This window comes from Giraffa tippelskirchi, chromosome 8 (assembly GCF_054371585.1).
Source record: "Giraffa tippelskirchi isolate mGirTip1 chromosome 8, T2T-mGirTip1v1.2.pri, whole genome shotgun sequence".
Taxonomy (NCBI): Eukaryota; Metazoa; Chordata; class Mammalia; order Artiodactyla; family Giraffidae; genus Giraffa; species Giraffa tippelskirchi.
In genome coordinates this window covers 67717003-67737660 of record NC_137282.1, presented here as the reverse complement: position 1 = coordinate 67737660, position 20658 = coordinate 67717003, and the positions used below count along the sequence as shown (strand labels likewise).

Below are 20658 nucleotides of genomic sequence, written 5' to 3'. Positions count from 1 at the left end.
CCCGCAACCCGGGTATCCAGGCCTCGAGAGCGGAGAGGAGCCCCCAGCCAGATCACTTGCTGCCGAGATGTTCTGCTGTTTGCCCCTGCCCAGAGGCCGGGGCCTCAGGAGAGCTCACTGGCAGTGTGCGTGGGCACCCTGTCGACGTTGGCTCAGGGCACCCCCGAGACGCCTCTGGCCCTTTGCCCGGAGAAACAGAAAGGTAACACGGGGAGCCCCAGGCCGGGCCAGGCCACCTCTCCCATGCCACCCGGAAACACCGGGTCCTTTGCCTGTGTGTGTGGATGCGGGTTTCTCGGGGTGTGTCTCCCTCAAGGAAGCCCAGGTGGATGTGGGGTCAGAAGCCTGCGGACAAGTTGTGTCCACACCCCAGGGGAGAGCATGCTGGGCGGGATGGGGAGAGTGCGGGCAGGGCCGGCCGCCCAGGCTGACCTCACACCCTCAGGTGGGTCTCTTTCCTCCCGGGTGGGGATCTGAGCAGACACACGTCTCTGACCCTTCTGGGCAGAGAAGTTCGAGCAGGCCGAAGCAGCGGCTCCACTGGCCAGGCCCAGCTCGGAAAACTCCCAGCATGGCTGGCTGACGGTCACTGTCGTTGCAGAGCTTCCCACGTGATGAGGCCGAGGACGGGGACACCCCATCCAGCTCCCGGAGGGAGGGGTCGGAGCACCACCCCCCCGCCCGTGAGGCCCAGTGCAGGCTCCAGGTGAGCGTGCCCACGGAGGCATCAGCCCCACCGGGGGCGAAGCGGAGGCGGGGAAGGCCTGCTGCCGAGACACCGCCCAGGATACACCCGGCGGCCCAGTCTGAGGCTGCCACGGAGCTCAGCACACCCGGCTCCGACCCAGAGTCCCGGGAACCCCGGCCTCTGAGGCAGCAGGAGGACCTGGAGCCCAGCACGCCAGAGCACAGAGGTGAGGACGCTGGGGCTGGTGTACGGGAGTGTGTGCGGAGGGGGTGCTGAGCTACACAGGGACGAGTCCCCGAAAGCTGCTGCTGGGCCTGCAGCAAGCGCTGGCCTCACACCCCCCGCCCCCCATCTTGCACACTTCAGTCCCAAAAGACATCCGACCCTGGGTATTCTTTGGGAATCTCTTGGAAGCTTTCTGTCCCGGGATACGCACATGCCAAGGCTGGCCTGCGGGCAAACGATGCTTCTCCCACAGCTCTAGCACTGGCCTCCAACTGGAACCAGGCTCCACTTCCCAGACCTGTCCCTACAGAGGTGGTGGCTCCAGGTGCAGGACCCAGGGATCCACCGAGGGCAGATGGAGAACCGAGACTTGCCCTCGCAGAGACACCAGGCCAGCTGGGTACTGGCCAGCACACCGGGCAGATCGGATCTCCGTGCCTGCAGGACCCCCAGCCCCAGGCACTGATGTCCCACCCCCTCAGCCAGAACCTCCACCTCCACGTGCACCTCTACCTGCTCGGCCTTTGGCAGGAGAACCCGAGGCAGAGGAGGAGTCACCGCCTCGGCAGGGAGAGCCTGCCCTGGCTCCCGCGCAACACCCAGACGCCCACGATGACTCACCCACCCCTGCAGGGAGAACGAGCCCCCGCTCTGGACAGAGACCCAGAGCCCTTGCCGGAAACACCACGTCCAGGGGAGCGGTCGGCTCTGCAGCCTCCATCCCTGTCTGCTCACCGTGGACGCCGTCAACTCGGTCTGCCCCCAGGGGACATGGAGTTCCTTTCCCCCGAACTGCTTTGCATTTGGTTTGTTTCCACCTTTCTGGTGATGTTTTCTTTTTTGCGTGGTTTCCTGTATTTTTGTTGGTTAAGTTGGGATTAGTAAACTTTTTCATCATTGTTGCAATTTGGGAACACTGTTGTGTAACTCTGGTGATACTGTGTTACCATCACCACTTTGTAGTTTCAGACCCGTTCCATCTTTATGCCCCACCCCCCAACAAAGCCTGGATTCAAGGCAAGCACGCCCTGTTCATCCCTCCGCCCGATCCTGAACACAATTTCATCTTTTCCTTCTGCATTCCTTCCTATATTCTTGGTGTCCCCAATCAATGACTCTCAGTGAAATGACTGAAGGAGTTTTTTTCGGACGCTCCACCTACTGTAAGACTCCACTGGAGAGTTCTCATGTTTATGTCCTTTGAACTAGCCTTTGATAGCTGAAAGGACGTTGTACGTCCTTTCAAGATACCATGTGCCAAACGAAGCCCTTTTGGCAAATGCCATCATTATCTCCAGGCAGGCATTGCTGTTTGAAGGGTGCCATCTCAGCCAGAAGGCAGAGGCTGAGCTCCTCTTGTTGCACCAGCTCCCAAAAGAAGCCAAGAAAGGGAGCTGGAACAACAAACCACCCCAACGCCCAGGAAAGCGTTCTTCATGACAGAAGGCTAGAAAATGACCCAACATCCTTGTGGCCCAGAACCCCTCTAGAAATTCACTGTTCCATAAAAAAGAGAAACAGATGGGAAGTTCCAAGGAGAGGCAATGCCCATGGCCAGTGTATTTTAGAGACGGCCTGACCGCTCCGGGGAAGACACGCACTGACAGAACCCCTTGGGAAACAGCCGTGATAGTCCTCACTGTCGTAAGGGATTCCTCTGGGGACAACCTGCCCTGGGCACCACACGAGGGAGCAGACCGGCTTCTCTTCCTCTGCCCCCACACCATTCACTCATGAAGGCAGCTCAGGTGTTCTCATGCCCTGCCTGCCTGCCTGCCTGGCTCATCCGTGAGCTGTGACCACCTCCAGGACAGGACTCCACCTTCTGCTCTCTGTGTACCGTGAATCTGCACACAGTGGGCTTTCAGAACCTTAGGAGACTTGAGCCATTCCCACTCGAGCCAGAACCCTCCCCAGGAAGGAAAACAGCTGTGGAGTCCTTTTGGCCCCATCACTGGTTCCGAAACCCTGGCGGCTCCTAGAGCCTCTACGGTGTGAAGAGGGAGGTCCCTTTTGACAGAGCTTTCCGGCCGTCAGATCTAAGCTGCTGTTTCACTGTCAGCTGTGTCTCTTCCGTTGCAGTGTTGCAGGTGGGCCACGCTGCTCCAAAGGAGCTCACAAGCTGAGTTTCAAGGGAGGTATTGAGAGGACAGGGATGGCTACAACGTGCTGCAAACTGAGTGAGGGTCCCCACAATCCTCAGCAAAGGTGTGTGGTGTGCAAGTGGGGAGTAGAGGGCCCCCAAGTTCCAAAGGAAGGGAGGTACTCGGGAGCTAAAGCCCTTGGCTGCTGTGGTAGCAGCTGCAGATGGCAGCTCGTCCACAGTGCACTTCGAATGAGGTCATATGAGCGGGACTCTGGAAATGGCTCCGAAATCCAGAGAAAGGGGTCAGGGTATGTGGGAATCCGGCGGGGGTGGGGGGTGGATGAAGGAAGGTGTCCTTCCTCTCTCCAGTGCAATTTGGTTTGGTGAGTCTCAAAGCTACCAGATGGCACTTCCCAAGTCAGGCCCCCGCAGGAATCAGGGTGGGCTGCATGCCTCGGCCCCTGCCACAGGGACAAGCCACACCAGTGGCCTCCCTGAGCTCCAATGGCCGGATCTGGGGGTTCTGTCTGGGTGCACACCTGCTTGTTCTGGCCAAGTTCCCCGCTTCTCTGAGCACCAGCTTCAACCTCTCGAATGAGGACATCGATTGCTACCTTGGCACGTTACTCTCTTCATCCTGTGAAGACTCATTAGGCTTATCCTACAATTACTAGCTGGCCCGAGGAGATATCTCCTGAATCCAGATTAAGCTGGAGTCTCCCAGGCTCATCTGGCATGTCTTCCCTGAAGTCTGCCAAAACCCACACCCTTGCGTTTCCAGGGACTCCCCTTAGCCAGCTGGGCAGAAAACCCAGCATGTTTCAAACAAGCTGACAGACAAGCGGGAGAGGACTCACGGGCAGACGGCTTCCCTCAGGTCTCGGGTGGAGCTCTGGGACCACAGCAGCAACAGGCCATCCCAGTCCCTGGGCTCAGCAGCGCCCTCATTCTCACGCCGGCGGCTCTGCCCTGAGGGGAGCAGGAAGGTCACCAACTGCCGCAGGCGGACCTCACGCCCCTCCCACTTATGGAGCCTGACCTCCCCCGGCCCCACCCCTTCCCCTACCCCAGCAGGACGAGAGCTCCTCTTCCCCTGGCTTCTAACGTGAGGCCCGGCCCTGGGCCCCGACTGGGCACTGCCCCAGTCCGGAGCCAATCACAGTGGCCAGGGAGGTGGAAGGCACCGATTGGCCAGGGCCAGGTCATGTGACCATACTCCCCAGGAAACTCAAATATTACCAAGATTCCCTAAGAAACCAATGAACAAAATTATCCAGTAAAGGCAAACCGTACTTTTTAATGAGGCCAAAGTCACAGAAAAAAAAAAAAAAAAAGCTTCACAATGAAGTGCTCAAGGAAGCTACAAAATAAACTTTCAAAAAAGTTTAGTAGTTTTTTTAATAGGGTGACGGAGAGCTATACCTATCCCATATATGTGAATTTAGGTTTAAACTAGATTTCCCTTGGCTATTTTATAAGACAAAAAAACCCACATCACCCCCTTTTACTCCCCCCCACACCCAAAAAGTGTTTTAATCTATTGAATTTTTGTGTCCTCAGTTGTGTCTGATTCACGGCAACTCACGATCTCTACACAGCCAGGCTCTTCCGTCCATGGAATTCAGGGCAATTTTTTCTGTCACAGTAAATGCCCACCCTGGGTGATCCAAACGGAAGGGCTCAGAGGCTCCTGAGAGACTAACTCCTTTCAGCTGAGCACAGAGCTGGCTCCTCACTGGGATGCCTGTGGCCTGGGGCTCCCAGAGGGGAGAGCAGCACTCGCCCCACCGTGTGGTCACTGCTGGAAGTGCAGGCTGCTCCTCACTCCCCCTTGACAGTGTCCCTGAGGGCAGAACAGTGTGAAGTTAATCAAGGTGGAAACGCAAACTCCAATGCAAGCAAACTTCCCTCAAGGTCTCCAATACCACTCAGGAACAGGGTATTGGAAACTGCAGGGGATGACATGAATGAAGATGGAGACTTGACACCTTACACCGAGTTCACTTCCAGTTATCCCTAGACAAACATTCCATGAAAACTTGTCACAAATCTAGAGGAACAATGAGCCGAAACCGGACACGTGCTTTGAGTCTTCACACACAAAACTAAAAGGCAGTCCACAAAAAAAACCAGGAGAATACAGTGGACTTTGCAAAATCAAAGGTATCTACTGTGGGAAAGACCTCAGTACAAAAGCAAAAGACAGGTCACACATCGCGAGACGAATGAGTGGAAACACAAAGCTTATCAAGGATGTGTCTCCAAACAGACAAAGAACACCAACACAACAAGCCTGTGAAAACTAGGGAAAGGTCTGAAGGGACACCAGACTGAGGAAGACACACACAGAGTATCCCGGATGATGTCCAGCACTGAGGGCCTGAAGAATCAACAGTCTAGTTGTACCTCCTCAGGCCTGTGTGACCCTGGGTGAGGCCTCTGTTTCCCGGTGGCTCTGAGAGATGGACAGGGAGGAAGGGGAAGAGAAATCACTTGCATTTCTAATACTCACAGCAAAGTCTTCCAATGAGAAGGGAATTATCACCCCCACTGACAATGCCATTCACTGAAGTGATCCCCACGGGTCCATCTAACCCAGAAGGGAAGGAAGGACCTGTTCTCACAAAACGGCGAGAGATGGAAGAAGGAAGATCAAGCCCACACCAATCCCTGGAAAGAGAAGCTGTGCTCAGGGCTTGAAAGAATTCCTATTTGGAAAATGATATCCCAGCCCCACAAGGCAATCCACAGCTTCGATGCTATTCCTCCCAAAATGCCAATGCATTTTCGCACCCAACCAAGAATTGCAAAAGGGGTACGGAAACAGAAAAGAGCCTAAATTGTCAATACAATCCGACGAAAAAGCCCCGATACGGACATCCAAGGTTGTGTGAAAGGAAATTAGACGACCAAACTAGGATCCTCAGGAGAGTATCGGAGAAGGCAATGGCGACCCACTCCAGTACTCTTGCCTGGAAAATGCCCTGGACGGAGGAGCCTGGTAGGCTGCAGGCCATGGGGTCGCGCAGAGTCAGACACGACTGAAGTGACTTAGCCGCAGCAGCAGCAGCAGGAGCCGGACAGTATGCTATTGGGAATACAACAACACACACAGATCCAGATCGATGGAATAAAGTTGAGGGTCCAGACACAGACCCCAGCATCCATGCTCAACTCATCTCTGACACAGAAGGGGAGAATATCCAAATGGGAACAAGAAAGCCTCTTCAATACATGTCCATGGGAAAACCAGACAGCTACATCTGAAGAACGCTATTGGTTTTGATCTCAGACCACCTCAATATCGGGGAAAACCTCACCCTAAAGGCTGATGTCATGAGATAGCTAGAAAGAAGCGTAGGTCAAAGGCTCCTTAACATCAGAGTCTCCTTGCCATTTGCTGGGCGGAGGTAGAAATGGGTCTCTTCAAGTAAGGGAAAGAGGTACACGAAGTACACCAATGGGTTTCCATCCAATGGAACCTCTTCACAACAGAGAAGCTAAGCAAGCATTCACAAATGCAAAAGAGAGGAAACGGAACACGAGAGACTCCTTGCAAGTGGTGTATCTGAGAAGGGGTTCATATGGAAAGAGACGAAGAATGCACAGCACTCAGATTCCAAGAAACACCACCACCACCCTTGACCCTTCCCCCATGACCAACTCCGACCTAAAGCCTTTCTCTCCCTCTAACCTATCCCTAAAACATAACCCTCATCTAATCATATACATGTGCATTCCTAGCATCCATCCGTCCACACACGAGAGAGAAAGAGGAAGACACAGACTGAATTGAGAAAGGAAAAGAGAGGGACACAGCCAGAGAGAGACACGGAACCAAAGAGAGGAAAGGAGTCGATGGTCCAGACTTTTCATCAATCTGTCTCGAAGGTAGAAGCAATGACAGCGCCCATCCACCCCAGAAGGGGGAAAAGGACGGAAGGTTTGGAGAGGAAAAGACAAGAACGCAGGGAGCCATTAGAAGCTCAGCCACCCGCAGAAGCCGAGCTGGGACACTTGAACAGAATCTCAATGGAAACAGAGGACCAGAAAGTTGGCCACTCTTTTCTATAAGAGAGGGAGACCTTCGAGTCTTCCTTTCGGTCCTCCAACTTGGATGCGGGGTCTCAAAACAGTCAGGAGGGGGAGTGCCTTTTCCTGGGTACCACGGCACATCCAGGCCTCGTTCTGCCCCATTCTGTGCTGTGTCAGCCCAGGAAGGAATCTTTCTTTCTGAAGTCTCAGCGCACACGCTCCACGTGATATCGGCCCCAGGTGGAAAGGCATGGAGCTGCTCGTAGGCCGACAGACCTAGGAAGCAGATGGGAGAATGACCGCCACTCTGCAGATGGAGAGACTGGGGAAACCCTGAGGGGCATATGCTTGTCCAGGGCCACACCACTTATGAGAAGAAGGAGCCTGGTCTGAGAGCAGCGGGGCCCTCGGAGCTCAGGCCCTGGCTGCACCCAGGCCTCCCCAGGGCTGTCGGCTGGGCTGGGTGGGTGTCACTGTGCCTGCACATGGCTTAAGGGTGGTGGTCGAGCAGTCAGAAACCCAGGGATTCGCTTGGGAAGTTTTGGGGAAGGGACCTCAGCACGAACCCCAGGAAATGATGTCACCTGCCGGCAACAGAACCCAACAGAACCCGCAACCCGGGTATCCAGGCCTCGAGAGCGGAGAGGAGCCCCCAGCCAGATCACTTGCTGCCGAGATGTTCTGCTGTTTGCCCCTGCCCAGAGGCCGGGGCCTCAGGAGAGCTCACAGGCAGTGTGCGTGGGCACCCTGTCGACGTTGGCTCAGGGCACCCCCGAGACGCCTCTGGCCCTTTGCCCGGAGAAACAGAAAGGTAACACGGGGAGCCCCAGGCCGGGCCAGGCCACCTCTCCCATGCCACCCGGAAACACCGGGTCCTTTGCCTGTGTGTGTGGATGCGGGTTTCTCGGGGTGTGTCTCCCTCAAGGAAGCCCAGGTGGATGTGGGGTCAGAAGCCTGCGGACAAGTTGTGTCCACACCCCAGGGGAGAGCATGCTGGGCGGGATGGGGAGAGTGCGGGCAGGGCCGGCCGCCCAGGCTGACCTCACACCCTCAGGTGGGTCTCTTTCCTCCCGGGTGGGGATCTGAGCAGACACACGTCTCTGACCCTTCTGGGCAGAGAAGTTCGAGCAGGCCGAAGCAGCGGCTCCACTGGCCAGGCCCAGCTCGGAAAACTCCCAGCATGGCTGGCTGACGGTCACTGTCGTTGCAGAGCTTCCCACGTGATGAGGCCGAGGACGGGGACACCCCATCCAGCTCCCGGAGGGAGGGGTCGGAGCACCACCCCCCCGCCCGTGAGGCCCAGTGCAGGCTCCAGGTGAGCGTGCCCACGGAGGCATCAGCCCCACCGGGGGCGAAGCGGAGGCGGGGAAGGCCTGCTGCCGAGACACCGCCCAGGATACACCCGGCGGCCCAGTCTGAGGCTGCCACGGAGCTCAGCACACCCGGCTCCGACCCAGAGTCCCGGGAACCCCGGCCTCTGAGGCAGCAGGAGGACCTGGAGCCCAGCACGCCAGAGCACAGAGGTGAGGACGCTGGGGCTGGTGTACGGGAGTGTGTGCGGAGGGGGTGCTGAGCTACACAGGGACGAGTCCCCGAAAGCTGCTGCTGGGCCTGCAGCAAGCGCTGGCCTCACACCCCCCGCCCCCCATCTTGCACACTTCAGTCCCAAAAGACATCCGACCCTGGGTATTCTTTGGGAATCTCTTGGAAGCTTTCTGTCCCGGGATACGCACATGCCAAGGCTGGCCTGCGGGCAAACGATGCTTCTCCCACAGCTCTAGCACTGGCCTCCAACTGGAACCAGGCTCCACTTCCCAGACCTGTCCCTACAGAGGTGGTGGCTCCAGGTGCAGGACCCAGGGATCCACCGAGGGCAGATGGAGAACCGAGACTTGCCCTCGCAGAGACACCAGGCCAGCTGGGTACTGGCCAGCACACCGGGCAGATCGGATCTCCGTGCCTGCAGGACCCCCAGCCCCAGGCACTGATGTCCCACCCCCTCAGCCAGAACCTCCACCTCCACGTGCACCTCTACCTGCTCGGCCTTTGGCAGGAGAACCCGAGGCAGAGGAGGAGTCACCGCCTCGGCAGGGAGAGCCTGCCCTGGCTCCCGCGCAACACCCAGACGCCCACGATGACTCACCCACCCCTGCAGGGAGAACGAGCCCCCGCTCTGGACAGAGACCCAGAGCCCTTGCCGGAAACACCACGTCCAGGGGAGCGGTCGGCTCTGCAGCCTCCATCCCTGTCTGCTCACCGTGGACGCCGTCAACTCGGTCTGCCCCCAGGGGACATGGAGTTCCTTTCCCCCGAACTGCTTTGCATTTGGTTTGTTTCCACCTTTCTGGTGATGTTTTCTTTTTTGCGTGGTTTCCTGTATTTTTGTTGGTTAAGTTGGGATTAGTAAACTTTTTCATCATTGTTGCAATTTGGGAACACTGTTGTGTAACTCTGGTGATACTGTGTTACCATCACCACTTTGTAGTTTCAGACCCGTTCCATCTTTATGCCCCACCCCCCAACAAAGCCTGGATTCAAGGCAAGCACGCCCTGTTCATCCCTCCGCCCGATCCTGAACACAATTTCATCTTTTCCTTCTGCATTCCTTCCTATATTCTTGGTGTCCCCAATCAATGACTCTCAGTGAAATGACTGAAGGAGTTTTTTTCGGACGCTCCACCTACTGTAAGACTCCACTGGAGAGTTCTCATGTTTATGTCCTTTGAACTAGCCTTTGATAGCTGAAAGGACGTTGTACGTCCTTTCAAGATACCATGTGCCAAACGAAGCCCTTTTGGCAAATGCCATCATTATCTCCAGGCAGGCATTGCTGTTTGAAGGGTGCCATCTCAGCCAGAAGGCAGAGGCTGAGCTCCTCTTGTTGCACCAGCTCCCAAAAGAAGCCAAGAAAGGGAGCTGGAACAACAAACCACCCCAACGCCCAGGAAAGCGTTCTTCATGACAGAAGGCTAGAAAATGACCCAACATCCTTGTGGCCCAGAACCCCTCTAGAAATTCACTGTTCCATAAAAAAGAGAAACAGATGGGAAGTTCCAAGGAGAGGCAATGCCCATGGCCAGTGTATTTTAGAGACGGCCTGACCGCTCCGGGGAAGACACGCACTGACAGAACCCCTTGGGAAACAGCCGTGATAGTCCTCACTGTCGTAAGGGATTCCTCTGGGGACAACCTGCCCTGGGCACCACACGAGGGAGCAGACCGGCTTCTCTTCCTCTGCCCCCACACCATTCACTCATGAAGGCAGCTCAGGTGTTCTCATGCCCTGCCTGCCTGCCTGCCTGGCTCATCCGTGAGCTGTGACCACCTCCAGGACAGGACTCCACCTTCTGCTCTCTGTGTACCGTGAATCTGCACACAGTGGGCTTTCAGAACCTTAGGAGACTTGAGCCATTCCCACTCGAGCCAGAACCCTCCCCAGGAAGGAAAACAGCTGTGGAGTCCTTTTGGCCCCAGCACTGGTTCCGAAACCCTGGCGGCTCCTAGAGCCTCTACGGTGTGAAGAGGGAGGTCCCTTTTGACAGAGCTTTCCGGCCGTCAGATCTAAGCTGCTGTTTCACTCTCAGCTGTGTCTCTTCCGTTGCAGTGTTGCAGGTGGGCCACGCTGCTCCAAAGGAGCTCACAAGCTGAGTTTCAAGGGAGGTATTGAGAGGACAGGGATGGCTACAACGTGCTGCAAACTGAGTGAGGGTCCCCACAATCCTCAGCAAAGGTGTGTGGTGTGCAAGTGGGGAGTAGAGGGCCCCCAAGTTCCAAAGGAAGGGAGGTACTCGGGAGCTAAAGCCCTTGGCTGCTGTGGTAGCAGCTGCAGATGGCAGCTCGTCCACAGTGCACTTCGAATGAGGTCATATGAGCGGGACTCTGGAAATGGCTCCGAAATCCAGAGAAAGGGGTCAGGGTATGTGGGAATCCGGCGGGGGTGGGGGGTGGATGAAGGAAGGTGTCCTTCCTCTCTCCAGTGCAATTTGGTTTGGTGAGTCTCAAAGCTACCAGATGGCACTTCCCAAGTCAGGCCCCCGCAGGAATCAGGGTGGGCTGCATGCCTCGGCCCCTGCCACAGGGACAAGCCACACCAGTGGCCTCCCTGAGCTCCAATGGCCGGATCTGGGGGTTCTGTCTGGGTGCACACCTGCTTGTTCTGGCCAAGTTCCCCGCTTCTCTGAGCACCAGCTTCAACCTCTCGAATGAGGACATCGATTGCTACCTTGGCACGTTACTCTCTTCATCCTGTGAAGACTCATTAGGCTTATCCTACAATTACTAGCTGGCCCGAGGAGATATCTCCTGAATCCAGATTAAGCTGGAGTCTCCCAGGCTCATCTGGCATGTCTTCCCTGAAGTCTGCCAAAACCCACACCCTTGCGTTTCCAGGGACTCCCCTTAGCCAGCTGGGCAGAAAACCCAGCATGTTTCAAACAAGCTGACAGACAAGCGGGAGAGGACTCACGGGCAGACGGCTTCCCTCAGGTCTCGGGTGGAGCTCTGGGACCACAGCAGCAACAGGCCATCCCAGTCCCTGGGCTCAGCAGCGCCCTCATTCTCACGCCGGCGGCTCTGCCCTGAGGGGAGCAGGAAGGTCACCAACTGCCGCAGGCGGACCTCACGCCCCTCCCACTTATGGAGCCTGACCTCCCCCGGCCCCACCCCTTCCCCTACCCCAGCAGGACGAGAGCTCCTCTTCCCCTGGCTTCTAACGTGAGGCCCGGCCCTGGGCCCCGACTGGGCACTGCCCCAGTCCGGAGCCAATCACAGTGGCCAGGGAGGTGGAAGGCACCGATTGGCCAGGGCCAGGTCATGTGACCATACTCCCCAGGAAACTCAAATATTACCAAGATTCCCTAAGAAACCAATGAACAAAATTATCCAGTAAAGGCAAACTGTACTTTTTAATGAGGCCAAAGTCACAGAAAAAAAAAAAAAAAAGCTTCACAATGAAGTGCTCAAGGAAGCTACAAAATAAACTTTCAAAAAAGTTTAGTAGTTTTTTTAATAGGGTGACGGAGAGCTATACCTATCCCATATATGTGAATTTAGGTTTAAACTAGATTTCCCTTGGCTATTTTATAAGACAAAAAAACCCACATCACCCCCTTTTACTCCCCCCCACACCCAAAAAGTGTTTTAATCTATTGAATTTTTGTGTCCTCAGTTGTGTCTGATTCACGGCAACTCACGATCTCTACACAGCCAGGCTCTTCCGTCCATGGAATTCAGGGCAATTTTTTCTGTCACAGTAAATGCCCACCCTGGGTGATCCAAACGGAAGGGCTCAGAGGCTCCTGAGAGACTAACTCCTTTCAGCTGAGCACAGAGCTGGCTCCTCACTGGGATGCCTGTGGCCTGGGGCTCCCAGAGGGGAGAGCAGCACTCGCCCCACCGTGTGGTCACTGCTGGAAGTGCAGGCTGCTCCTCACTCCCCCTTGACAGTGTCCCTGAGGGCAGAACAGTGTGAAGTTAATCAAGGTGGAAACGCAAACTCCAATGCAAGCAAACTTCCCTCAAGGTCTCCAATACCACTCAGGAACAGGGTATTGGAAACTGCAGGGGATGACATGAATGAAGATGGAGACTTGACACCTTACACCGAGTTCACTTCCAGTTATCCCTAGACAAACATTCCATGAAAACTTGTCACAAATCTAGAGGAACAATGAGCCGAAACCGGACACGTGCTTTGAGTCTTCACACACAAAACTAAAAGGCAGTCCACAAAAAAAACCAGGAGAATACAGTGGACTTTGCAAAATCAAAGGTATCTACTGTGGGAAAGACCTCAGTACAAAAGCAAAAGACAGGTCACACATCGCGAGACGAATGAGTGGAAACACAAAGCTTATCAAGGATGTGTCTCCAAACAGACAAAGAACACCAACACAACAAGCCTGTGAAAACTAGGGAAAGGTCTGAAGGGACACCAGACTGAGGAAGACACACACAGAGTATCCCGGATGATGTCCAGCACTGAGGGCCTGAAGAATCAACAGTCTAGTTGTACCTCCTCAGGCCTGTGTGACCCTGGGTGAGGCCTCTGTTTCCCGGTGGCTCTGAGAGATGGACAGGGAGGAAGGGGAAGAGAAATCACTTGCATTTCTAATACTCACAGCAAAGTCTTCCAATGAGAAGGGAATTATCACCCCCACTGACAATGCCATTCACTGAAGTGATCCCCACGGGTCCATCTAACCCAGAAGGGAAGGAAGGACCTGTTCTCACAAAACGGCGAGAGATGGAAGAAGGAAGATCAAGCCCACACCAATCCCTGGAAAGAGAAGCTGTGCTCAGGGCTTGAAAGAATTCCTATTTGGAAAATGATATCCCAGCCCCACAAGGCAATCCACAGCTTCGATGCTATTCCTCCCAAAATGCCAATGCATTTTCGCACCCAACCAAGAATTGCAAAAGGGGTACGGAAACAGAAAAGAGCCTAAATTGTCAATACAATCCGACGAAAAAGCCCCGATACGGACATCCAAGGTTGTGTGAAAGGAAATTAGACGACCAAACTAGGATCCTCAGGAGAGTATCGGAGAAGGCAATGGCGACCCACTCCAGTACTCTTGCCTGGAAAATGCCCTGGACGGAGGAGCCTGGTAGGCTGCAGGCCATGGGGTCGCGCAGAGTCAGACACGACTGAAGTGACTTAGCCGCAGCAGCAGCAGCAGGAGCCGGACAGTATGCTATTGGGAATACAACAACACACACAGATCCAGATCGATGGAATAAAGTTGAGGGTCCAGACACAGACCCCAGCATCCATGCTCAACTCATCTCTGACACAGAAGGGGAGAATATCCAAATGGGAACAAGAAAGCCTCTTCAATACATGTCCATGGGAAAACCAGACAGCTACATCTGAAGAACGCTATTGGTTTTGATCTCAGACCACCTCAATATCGGGGAAAACCTCACCCTAAAGGCTGATGTCATGAGATAGCTAGAAAGAAGCGTAGGTCAAAGGCTCCTTAACATCAGAGTCTCCTTGCCATTTGCTGGGCGGAGGTAGAAATGGGTCTCTTCAAGTAAGGGAAAGAGGTACACGAAGTACACCAATGGGTTTCCATCCAATGGAACCTCTTCACAACAGAGAAGCTAAGCAAGCATTCACAAATGCAAAAGAGAGGAAACGGAACACGAGAGACTCCTTGCAAGTGGTGTATCTGAGAAGGGGTTCATATGGAAAGAGACGAAGAATGCACAGCACTCAGATTCCAAGAAACACCACCACCACCCTTGACCCTTCCCCCATGACCAACTCCGACCTAAAGCCTTTCTCTCCCTCTAACCTATCCCTAAAACATAACCCTCATCTAATCATATACATGTGCATTCCTAGCATCCATCCGTCCACACACGAGAGAGAAAGAGGAAGACACAGACTGAATTGAGAAAGGAAAAGAGAGGGACACAGCCAGAGAGAGACACGGAACCAAAGAGAGGAAAGGAGTCGATGGTCCAGACTTTTCATCAATCTGTCTCGAAGGTAGAAGCAATGACAGCGCCCATCCACCCCAGAAGGGGGAAAAGGACGGAAGGTTTGGAGAGGAAAAGACAAGAACGCAGGGAGCCATTAGAAGCTCAGCCACCCGCAGAAGCCGAGCTGGGACACTTGAACAGAATCTCAATGGAAACAGAGGACCAGAAAGTTGGCCACTCTTTTCTATAAGAGAGGGAGACCTTCGAGTCTTCCTTTCGGTCCTCCAACTTGGATGCGGGGTCTCAAAACAGTCAGGAGGGGGAGTGCCTTTTCCTGGGTACCACGGCACATCCAGGCCTCGTTCTGCCCCATTCTGTGCTGTGTCAGCCCAGGAAGGAATCTTTCTTTCTGAAGTCTCAGCGCACACGCTCCACGTGATATCGGCCCCAGGTGGAAAGGCATGGAGCTGCTCGTAGGCCGACAGACCTAGGAAGCAGATGGGAGAATGACCGCCACTCTGCAGATGGAGAGACTGGGGAAACCCTGAGGGGCATATGCTTGTCCAGGGCCACACCACTTATGAGAAGAAGGAGCCTGGTCTGAGAGCAGCGGGGCCCTCGGAGCTCAGGCCCTGGCTGCACCCAGGCCTCCCCAGGGCTGTCGGCTGGGCTGGGTGGGTGTCACTGTGCCTGCACATGGCTTAAGGGTGGTGGTCGAGCAGTCAGAAACCCAGGGATTCGCTTGGGAAGTTTTGGGGAAGGGACCTCAGCACGAACCCCAGGAAATGATGTCACCTGCCGGCAACAGAACCCAACAGAACCCGCAACCCGGGTATCCAGGCCTCGAGAGCGGAGAGGAGCCCCCAGCCAGATCACTTGCTGCCGAGATGTTCTGCTGTTTGCCCCTGCCCAGAGGCCGGGGCCTCAGGAGAGCTCACAGGCAGTGTGCGTGGGCACCCTGTCGACGTTGGCTCAGGGCACCCCCGAGACGCCTCTGGCCCTTTGCCCGGAGAAACAGAAAGGTAACACGGGGAGCCCCAGGCCGGGCCAGGCCACCTCTCCCATGCCACCCGGAAACACCGGGTCCTTTGCCTGTGTGTGTGGATGCGGGTTTCTCGGGGCGTGTCTCCCTCAAGGAAGCCCAGGTGGATGTGGGGTCAGAAGCCTGCGGACAAGTTGTGTCCACACCCCAGGGGAGAGCATGCTGGGCGGGATGGGGAGAGTGCGGGCAGGGCCGGCCGCCCAGGCTGACCTCACACCCTCAGGTGGGTCTCTTTCCTCCCGGGTGGGGATCTGAGCAGACACACGTCTCTGACCCTTCTGGGCAGAGAAGTTCGAGCAGGCCGAAGCAGCGGCTCCACTGGCCAGGCCCAGCTCGGAAAACTCCCAGCATGGCTGGCTGACGGTCACTGTCGTTGCAGAGCTTCCCACGTGATGAGGCCGAGGACGGGGACACCCCATCCAGCTCCCGGAGGGAGGGGTCGGAGCACCACCCCCCCGCCCGTGAGGCCCAGTGCAGGCTCCAGGTGAGCGTGCCCACGGAGGCATCAGCCCCACCGGGGGCGAAGCGGAGGCGGGGAAGGCCTGCTGCCGAGACACCGCCCAGGATACACCCGGCGGCCCAGTCTGAGGCTGCCACGGAGCTCAGCACACCCGGCTCCGACCCAGAGTCCCGAGAACCCCGGCCTCTGAGGCAGCAGGAGGACCTGGAGCCCAGCACGCCAGAGCACAGAGGTGAGGACGCTGGGGCTGGTGTACGGGAGTGTGTGCGGAGGGGGTGCTGAGCTACACAGGGACGAGTCCCCGAAAGCTGCTGCTGGGCCTGCAGCAAGCGCTGGCCTCACACCCCCCGCCCCCCATCTTGCACACTTCAGTCCCAAAAGACATCCGACCCTGGGTATTCTTTGGGAATCTCTTGGAAGCTTTCTGTCCCGGGATACGCACATGCCAAGGCTGGCCTGCGGGCAAACGATGCTTCTCCCACAGCTCTAGCACTGGCCTCCAACTGGAACCAGGCTCCACTTCCCAGACCTGTCCCTACAGAGGTGGTGGCTCCAGGTGCAGGACCCAGGGATCCACCGAGGGCAGATGGAGAACCGAGACTTGCCCTCGCAGAGACACCAGGCCAGCTGGGTACTGGCCAGCACACCGGGCAGATCGGATCTCCGTGCCTGCAGGACCCCCAGCCCCAGGCACTGATGTCCCACCCCCTCAGCCAGAACCTCCACCTCCACGTGCACCTCTACCTGCTCGGCCTTTGGCAGGAGAACCCGAGGCAGAGGAGGAGTCACCGCCTCGGCAGGGAGAGCCTGCCCTGGCTCCCGCGCAACACCCAGACGCCCACGATGACTCACCCACCCCTGCAGGGAGAACGAGCCCCCGCTCTGGACAGAGACCCAGAGCCCTTGCCGGAAACACCACGTCCAGGGGAGCGGTCGGCTCTGCAGCCTCCATCCCTGTCTGCTCACCGTGGACGCCGTCAACTCGGTCTGCCCCCAGGGGACATGGAGTTCCTTTCCCCCGAACTGCTTTGCATTTGGTTTGTTTCCACCTTTCTGGTGATGTTTTCTTTTTTGCGTGGTTTCCTGTATTTTTGTTGGTTAAGTTGGGATTAGTAAACTTTTTCATCATTGTTGCAATTTGGGAACACTGTTGTGTAACTCTGGTGATACTGTGTTACCATCACCACTTTGTAGTTTCAGACCCGTTCCATCTTTATGCCCCACCCCCCAACAAAGCCTGGATTCAAGGCAAGCACGCCCTGTTCATCCCTCCGCCCGATCCTGAACACAATTTCATCTTTTCCTTCTGCATTCCTTCCTATATTCTTGGTGTCCCCAATCAATGACTCTCAGTGAAATGACTGAAGGAGTTTTTTTCGGACGCTCCACCTACTGTAAGACTCCACTGGAGAGTTCTCATGTTTATGTCCTTTGAACTAGCCTTTGATAGCTGAAAGGACGTTGTACGTCCTTTCAAGATACCATGTGCCAAACGAAGCCCTTTTGGCAAATGCCATCATTATCTCCAGGCAGGCATTGCTGTTTGAAGGGTGCCATCTCAGCCAGAAGGCAGAGGCTGAGCTCCTCTTGTTGCACCAGCTCCCAAAAGAAGCCAAGAAAGGGAGCTGGAACAACAAACCACCCCAACGCCCAGGAAAGCGTTCTTCATGACAGAAGGCTAGAAAATGACCCAACATCCTTGTGGCCCAGAACCCCTCTAGAAATTCACTGTTCCATAAAAAAGAGAAACAGATGGGAAGTTCCAAGGAGAGGCAATGCCCATGGCCAGTGTATTTTAGAGACGGCCTGACCGCTCCGGGGAAGACACGCACTGACAGAACCCCTTGGGAAACAGCCGTGATAGTCCTCACTGTCGTAAGGGATTCCTCTGGGGACAACCTGCCCTGGGCACCACACGAGGGAGCAGACCGGCTTCTCTTCCTCTGCCCCCACACCATTCACTCATGAAGGCAGCTCAGGTGTTCTCATGCCCTGCCTGCCTGCCTGCCTGGCTCATCCGTGAGCTGTGACCACCTCCAGGACAGGACTCCACCTTCTGCTCTCTGTGTACCGTGAATCTGCACACAGTGGGCTTTCAGAACCTTAGGAGACTTGAGCCATTCCCACTCGAGCCAGAACCCTCCCCAGGAAGGAAAACAGCTGTGGAGTCCTTTTGGCCCCAGCACTGGTTCCGAAACCCTGGCGGCTCCTAGAGCCTCTACGGTGTGAAGAGGGAGGTCCCTTTTGACAGAGCTTTCCGGCCGTCAGATCTAAGCTGCTGTTTCACTGTCAGCTGTGTCTCTTCCGTTGCAGTGTTGCAGGTGGGCCACGCTGCTCCAAAGGAGCTCACAAGCTGAGTTTCAAGGGAGGTATTGAGAGGACAGGGATGGCTACAACGTGCTGCAAACTGAGTGAGGGTCCCCACAATCCTCAGCAAAGGTGTGTGGTGTGCAAGTGGGGAGTAGAGGGCCCCCAAGTTCCAAAGGAAGGGAGGTACTCGGGAGCTAAAGCCCTTGGCTGCTGTGGTAGCAGCTGCAGATGGCAGCTCGTCCACAGTGCACTTCGAATGAGGTCATATGAGCGGGACTCTGGAAATGGCTCCGAAATCCAGAGAAAGGGGTCAGGGTATGTGGGAATCCGGCGGGGGTGGGGGGTGGATGAAGGAAGGTGTCCTTCCTCTCTCCAGTGCAATTTGGTTTGGTGAGTCTCAAAGCTACCAGATGGCACTTCCCAAGTCAGGCCCCCGCAGGAATCAGGGTGGGCTGCATGCCTCGGCCCCTGCCACAGGGACAAGCCACACCAGTGGCCTCCCTGAGCTCCAATGGCCGGATCTGGGGGTTCTGTCTGGGTGCACACCTGCTTGTTCTGGCCAAGTTCCCCGCTTCTCTGAGCACCAGCTTCAACCTCTCGAATGAGGACATCGATTGCTACCTTGGCACGTTACTCTCTTCATCCTGTGAAGACTCATTAGGCTTATCCTACAATTACTAGCTGGCCCGAGGAGATATCTCCTGAATCCAGATTAAGCTGGAGTCTCCCAGGCTCATCTGGCATGTCTTCCCTGAAGTCTGCCAAAACCCACACCCTTGCGTTTCCAGGGACTCCCCTTAGCCAGCTGGGCAGAAAACCCAGCATGTTTCAAACAAGCTGACAGACAAGCGGGAGAGGACTCACGGGCAGACGGCTTCCCTCAGGTCTCGGGTGGAGCTCTGGGACCACAGCAGCAACAGGCCATCCCAGTCCCTGGGCTCAGCAGCGCCCTCATTCTCACGCCGGCGGCTCTGCCCTGAGGGGAGCAGGAAGGTCACCAACTGCCGCAGGCGGACCTCACGCCCCTCCCACTTATGGAGCCTGACCTCCCCCGGCCCCACCCCTTCCCCTACCCCAGCAGGACGAGAGCTCCTCTTCCCCTGGCTTCTAACGTGAGGCCCGGCCCTGGGCCCCGACTGGGCACTGCCCCAGTCCGGAGCCAATCACAGTGGCCAAGGAGGTGGAAGGCACCGATTGGCCAGGGCCAGGTCATGTGACCATACTCCCCAGGAAACTCAAATATTACCAAGATTCCCTAAGAAACCAATGAACAAAATTATCCAGTAAAGGCAAACCGTACTTTTTAATGAGGCCAAAGTCACAGAAAAAAAAAAAAAAAAAGCTTCACAATGAAGTGGTCAAGGAAGCTACAAAATAAACTTTCAAAAAAGTTTAGTAGTTTTTTTAATAGGGTGACGGAGAGCTATACCTATCCCATATATGTGAATTTAGGTTTAAACTAGATTTCCCTTGGCTATTTTATAAGACAAAAAAACCCACATCACCCCCTTTTACTCCCCCCCACACCCAAAAAGTGTTTTAATCTATTGAATTTTTGTGTCCTCAGTTGTGTCTGATTCACGGCAACTCACGATCTCTACACAGCCAGGCTCTTCCGTCCATGGAATTCAGGGCAATTTTTTCTGTCACAGTAAATGCCCACCCTGGGTGATCCAAACGGAAGGGCTCAGAGGCTCCTGAGAGACTAACTCCTTTCAGCTGAGCACAGAGCTGGCTCCTCACTGGGATGCCTGTGGCCTGGGGCTCCCAGAGGGGAGAGCAGCACTCGCCCCACCGTGTGGTCACTGCTGGAAGTGCAGGCTGCTCCTCACTCCCCCTTGACAGTGTCCCTGAGGGCAGAACAGTGTGAAGTTAATCAAGGTGGAAACGCAAACTCCAATGCAAGCAAACTTCCCTCAAGGTCTCCAATACCACTCAGGAACAGGGTATTGGAAACTGCAGGGGATGACATGAATGAAGATGGAGACTTGACACCTTACACCGAGTTCACTTCCAGTTATCCCTAGACAAACATTCCATGAAAACTTGTCACAAATCTAGAGGAACAATGAGCCGAAACCGGACACGTGCTTTGAGTCTTCACACACAAAACTAAAAGGCAGTCCACAAAAAAAACCAGGAGAATACAGTGGACTTTGCAAAATCAAAGGTATCTACTGTGGGAAAGACCTCAGTACAAAAGCAAAAGACAGGTCACACATCGCGAGACGAATGAGTGGAAACACAAAGCTTATCAAGGATGTGTCTCCAAACAGACAAAGAACACCAACACAACAAGCCTGTGAAAACTAGGGAAAGGTCTGAAGGGACACCAGACTGAGGAAGACACACACAGAGTATCCCGGATGATGTCCAGCACT

General features: G+C 55.3%; 3 protein-coding genes and 1 long non-coding RNA gene across 4 annotated transcripts in view; 3 read left to right on the top strand and 1 right to left on the bottom strand.

Annotated features, from left to right (window-relative positions):
- LOC145517351 (uncharacterized) overlaps nucleotides 1-20658 on the bottom strand; it is a 131507-nt gene that overhangs the window by 66361 nt on the left and 44488 nt on the right. The window contains exons 20-30 of the long non-coding RNA XR_014061988.1: nucleotides 19870-20127; nucleotides 19142-19253; nucleotides 16934-17050; nucleotides 14727-14952; nucleotides 12227-12484; nucleotides 11500-11611; nucleotides 9292-9408; nucleotides 7085-7310; nucleotides 4585-4842; nucleotides 3857-3968; nucleotides 1649-1765 (exon numbers count right to left, since the gene is read on the bottom strand). This is a non-coding gene — a long non-coding RNA (uncharacterized LOC145517351). The remainder of the gene's footprint in view (nucleotides 1-1648; nucleotides 1766-3856; nucleotides 3969-4584; nucleotides 4843-7084; nucleotides 7311-9291; nucleotides 9409-11499; nucleotides 11612-12226; nucleotides 12485-14726; nucleotides 14953-16933; nucleotides 17051-19141; nucleotides 19254-19869; nucleotides 20128-20658) is intronic.
- LOC145517317 (uncharacterized) lies at nucleotides 35-1817 on the top strand. The gene is made up of 3 exons (XM_081519596.1): nucleotides 35-202; nucleotides 602-914; nucleotides 1167-1817. Exons 1-3 carry the CDS (start codon nucleotides 68-70, stop codon nucleotides 1793-1795), a joined length of 1077 nt encoding a protein of 358 aa, XP_081375722.1. The 5' UTR covers nucleotides 35-67; the 3' UTR covers nucleotides 1796-1817.
- On the top strand, nucleotides 7653-9458 carry LOC145517299 (uncharacterized). The gene is made up of 3 exons (XM_081519578.1): nucleotides 7653-7845; nucleotides 8245-8557; nucleotides 8810-9458. Exons 1-3 carry the CDS (start codon nucleotides 7711-7713, stop codon nucleotides 9436-9438), a joined length of 1077 nt encoding a protein of 358 aa, XP_081375704.1. The 5' UTR covers nucleotides 7653-7710; the 3' UTR covers nucleotides 9439-9458.
- Nucleotides 13120-17112, top strand: LOC145517158 (uncharacterized). Its single transcript, XM_081519420.1, has 3 exons — nucleotides 13120-15487; nucleotides 15887-16199; nucleotides 16452-17112. The coding sequence occupies exons 1-3, from the start codon at nucleotides 15251-15253 to the stop codon at nucleotides 17078-17080; spliced, it is 1179 nt and encodes a 392-aa protein (XP_081375546.1). The 5' UTR covers nucleotides 13120-15250; the 3' UTR covers nucleotides 17081-17112.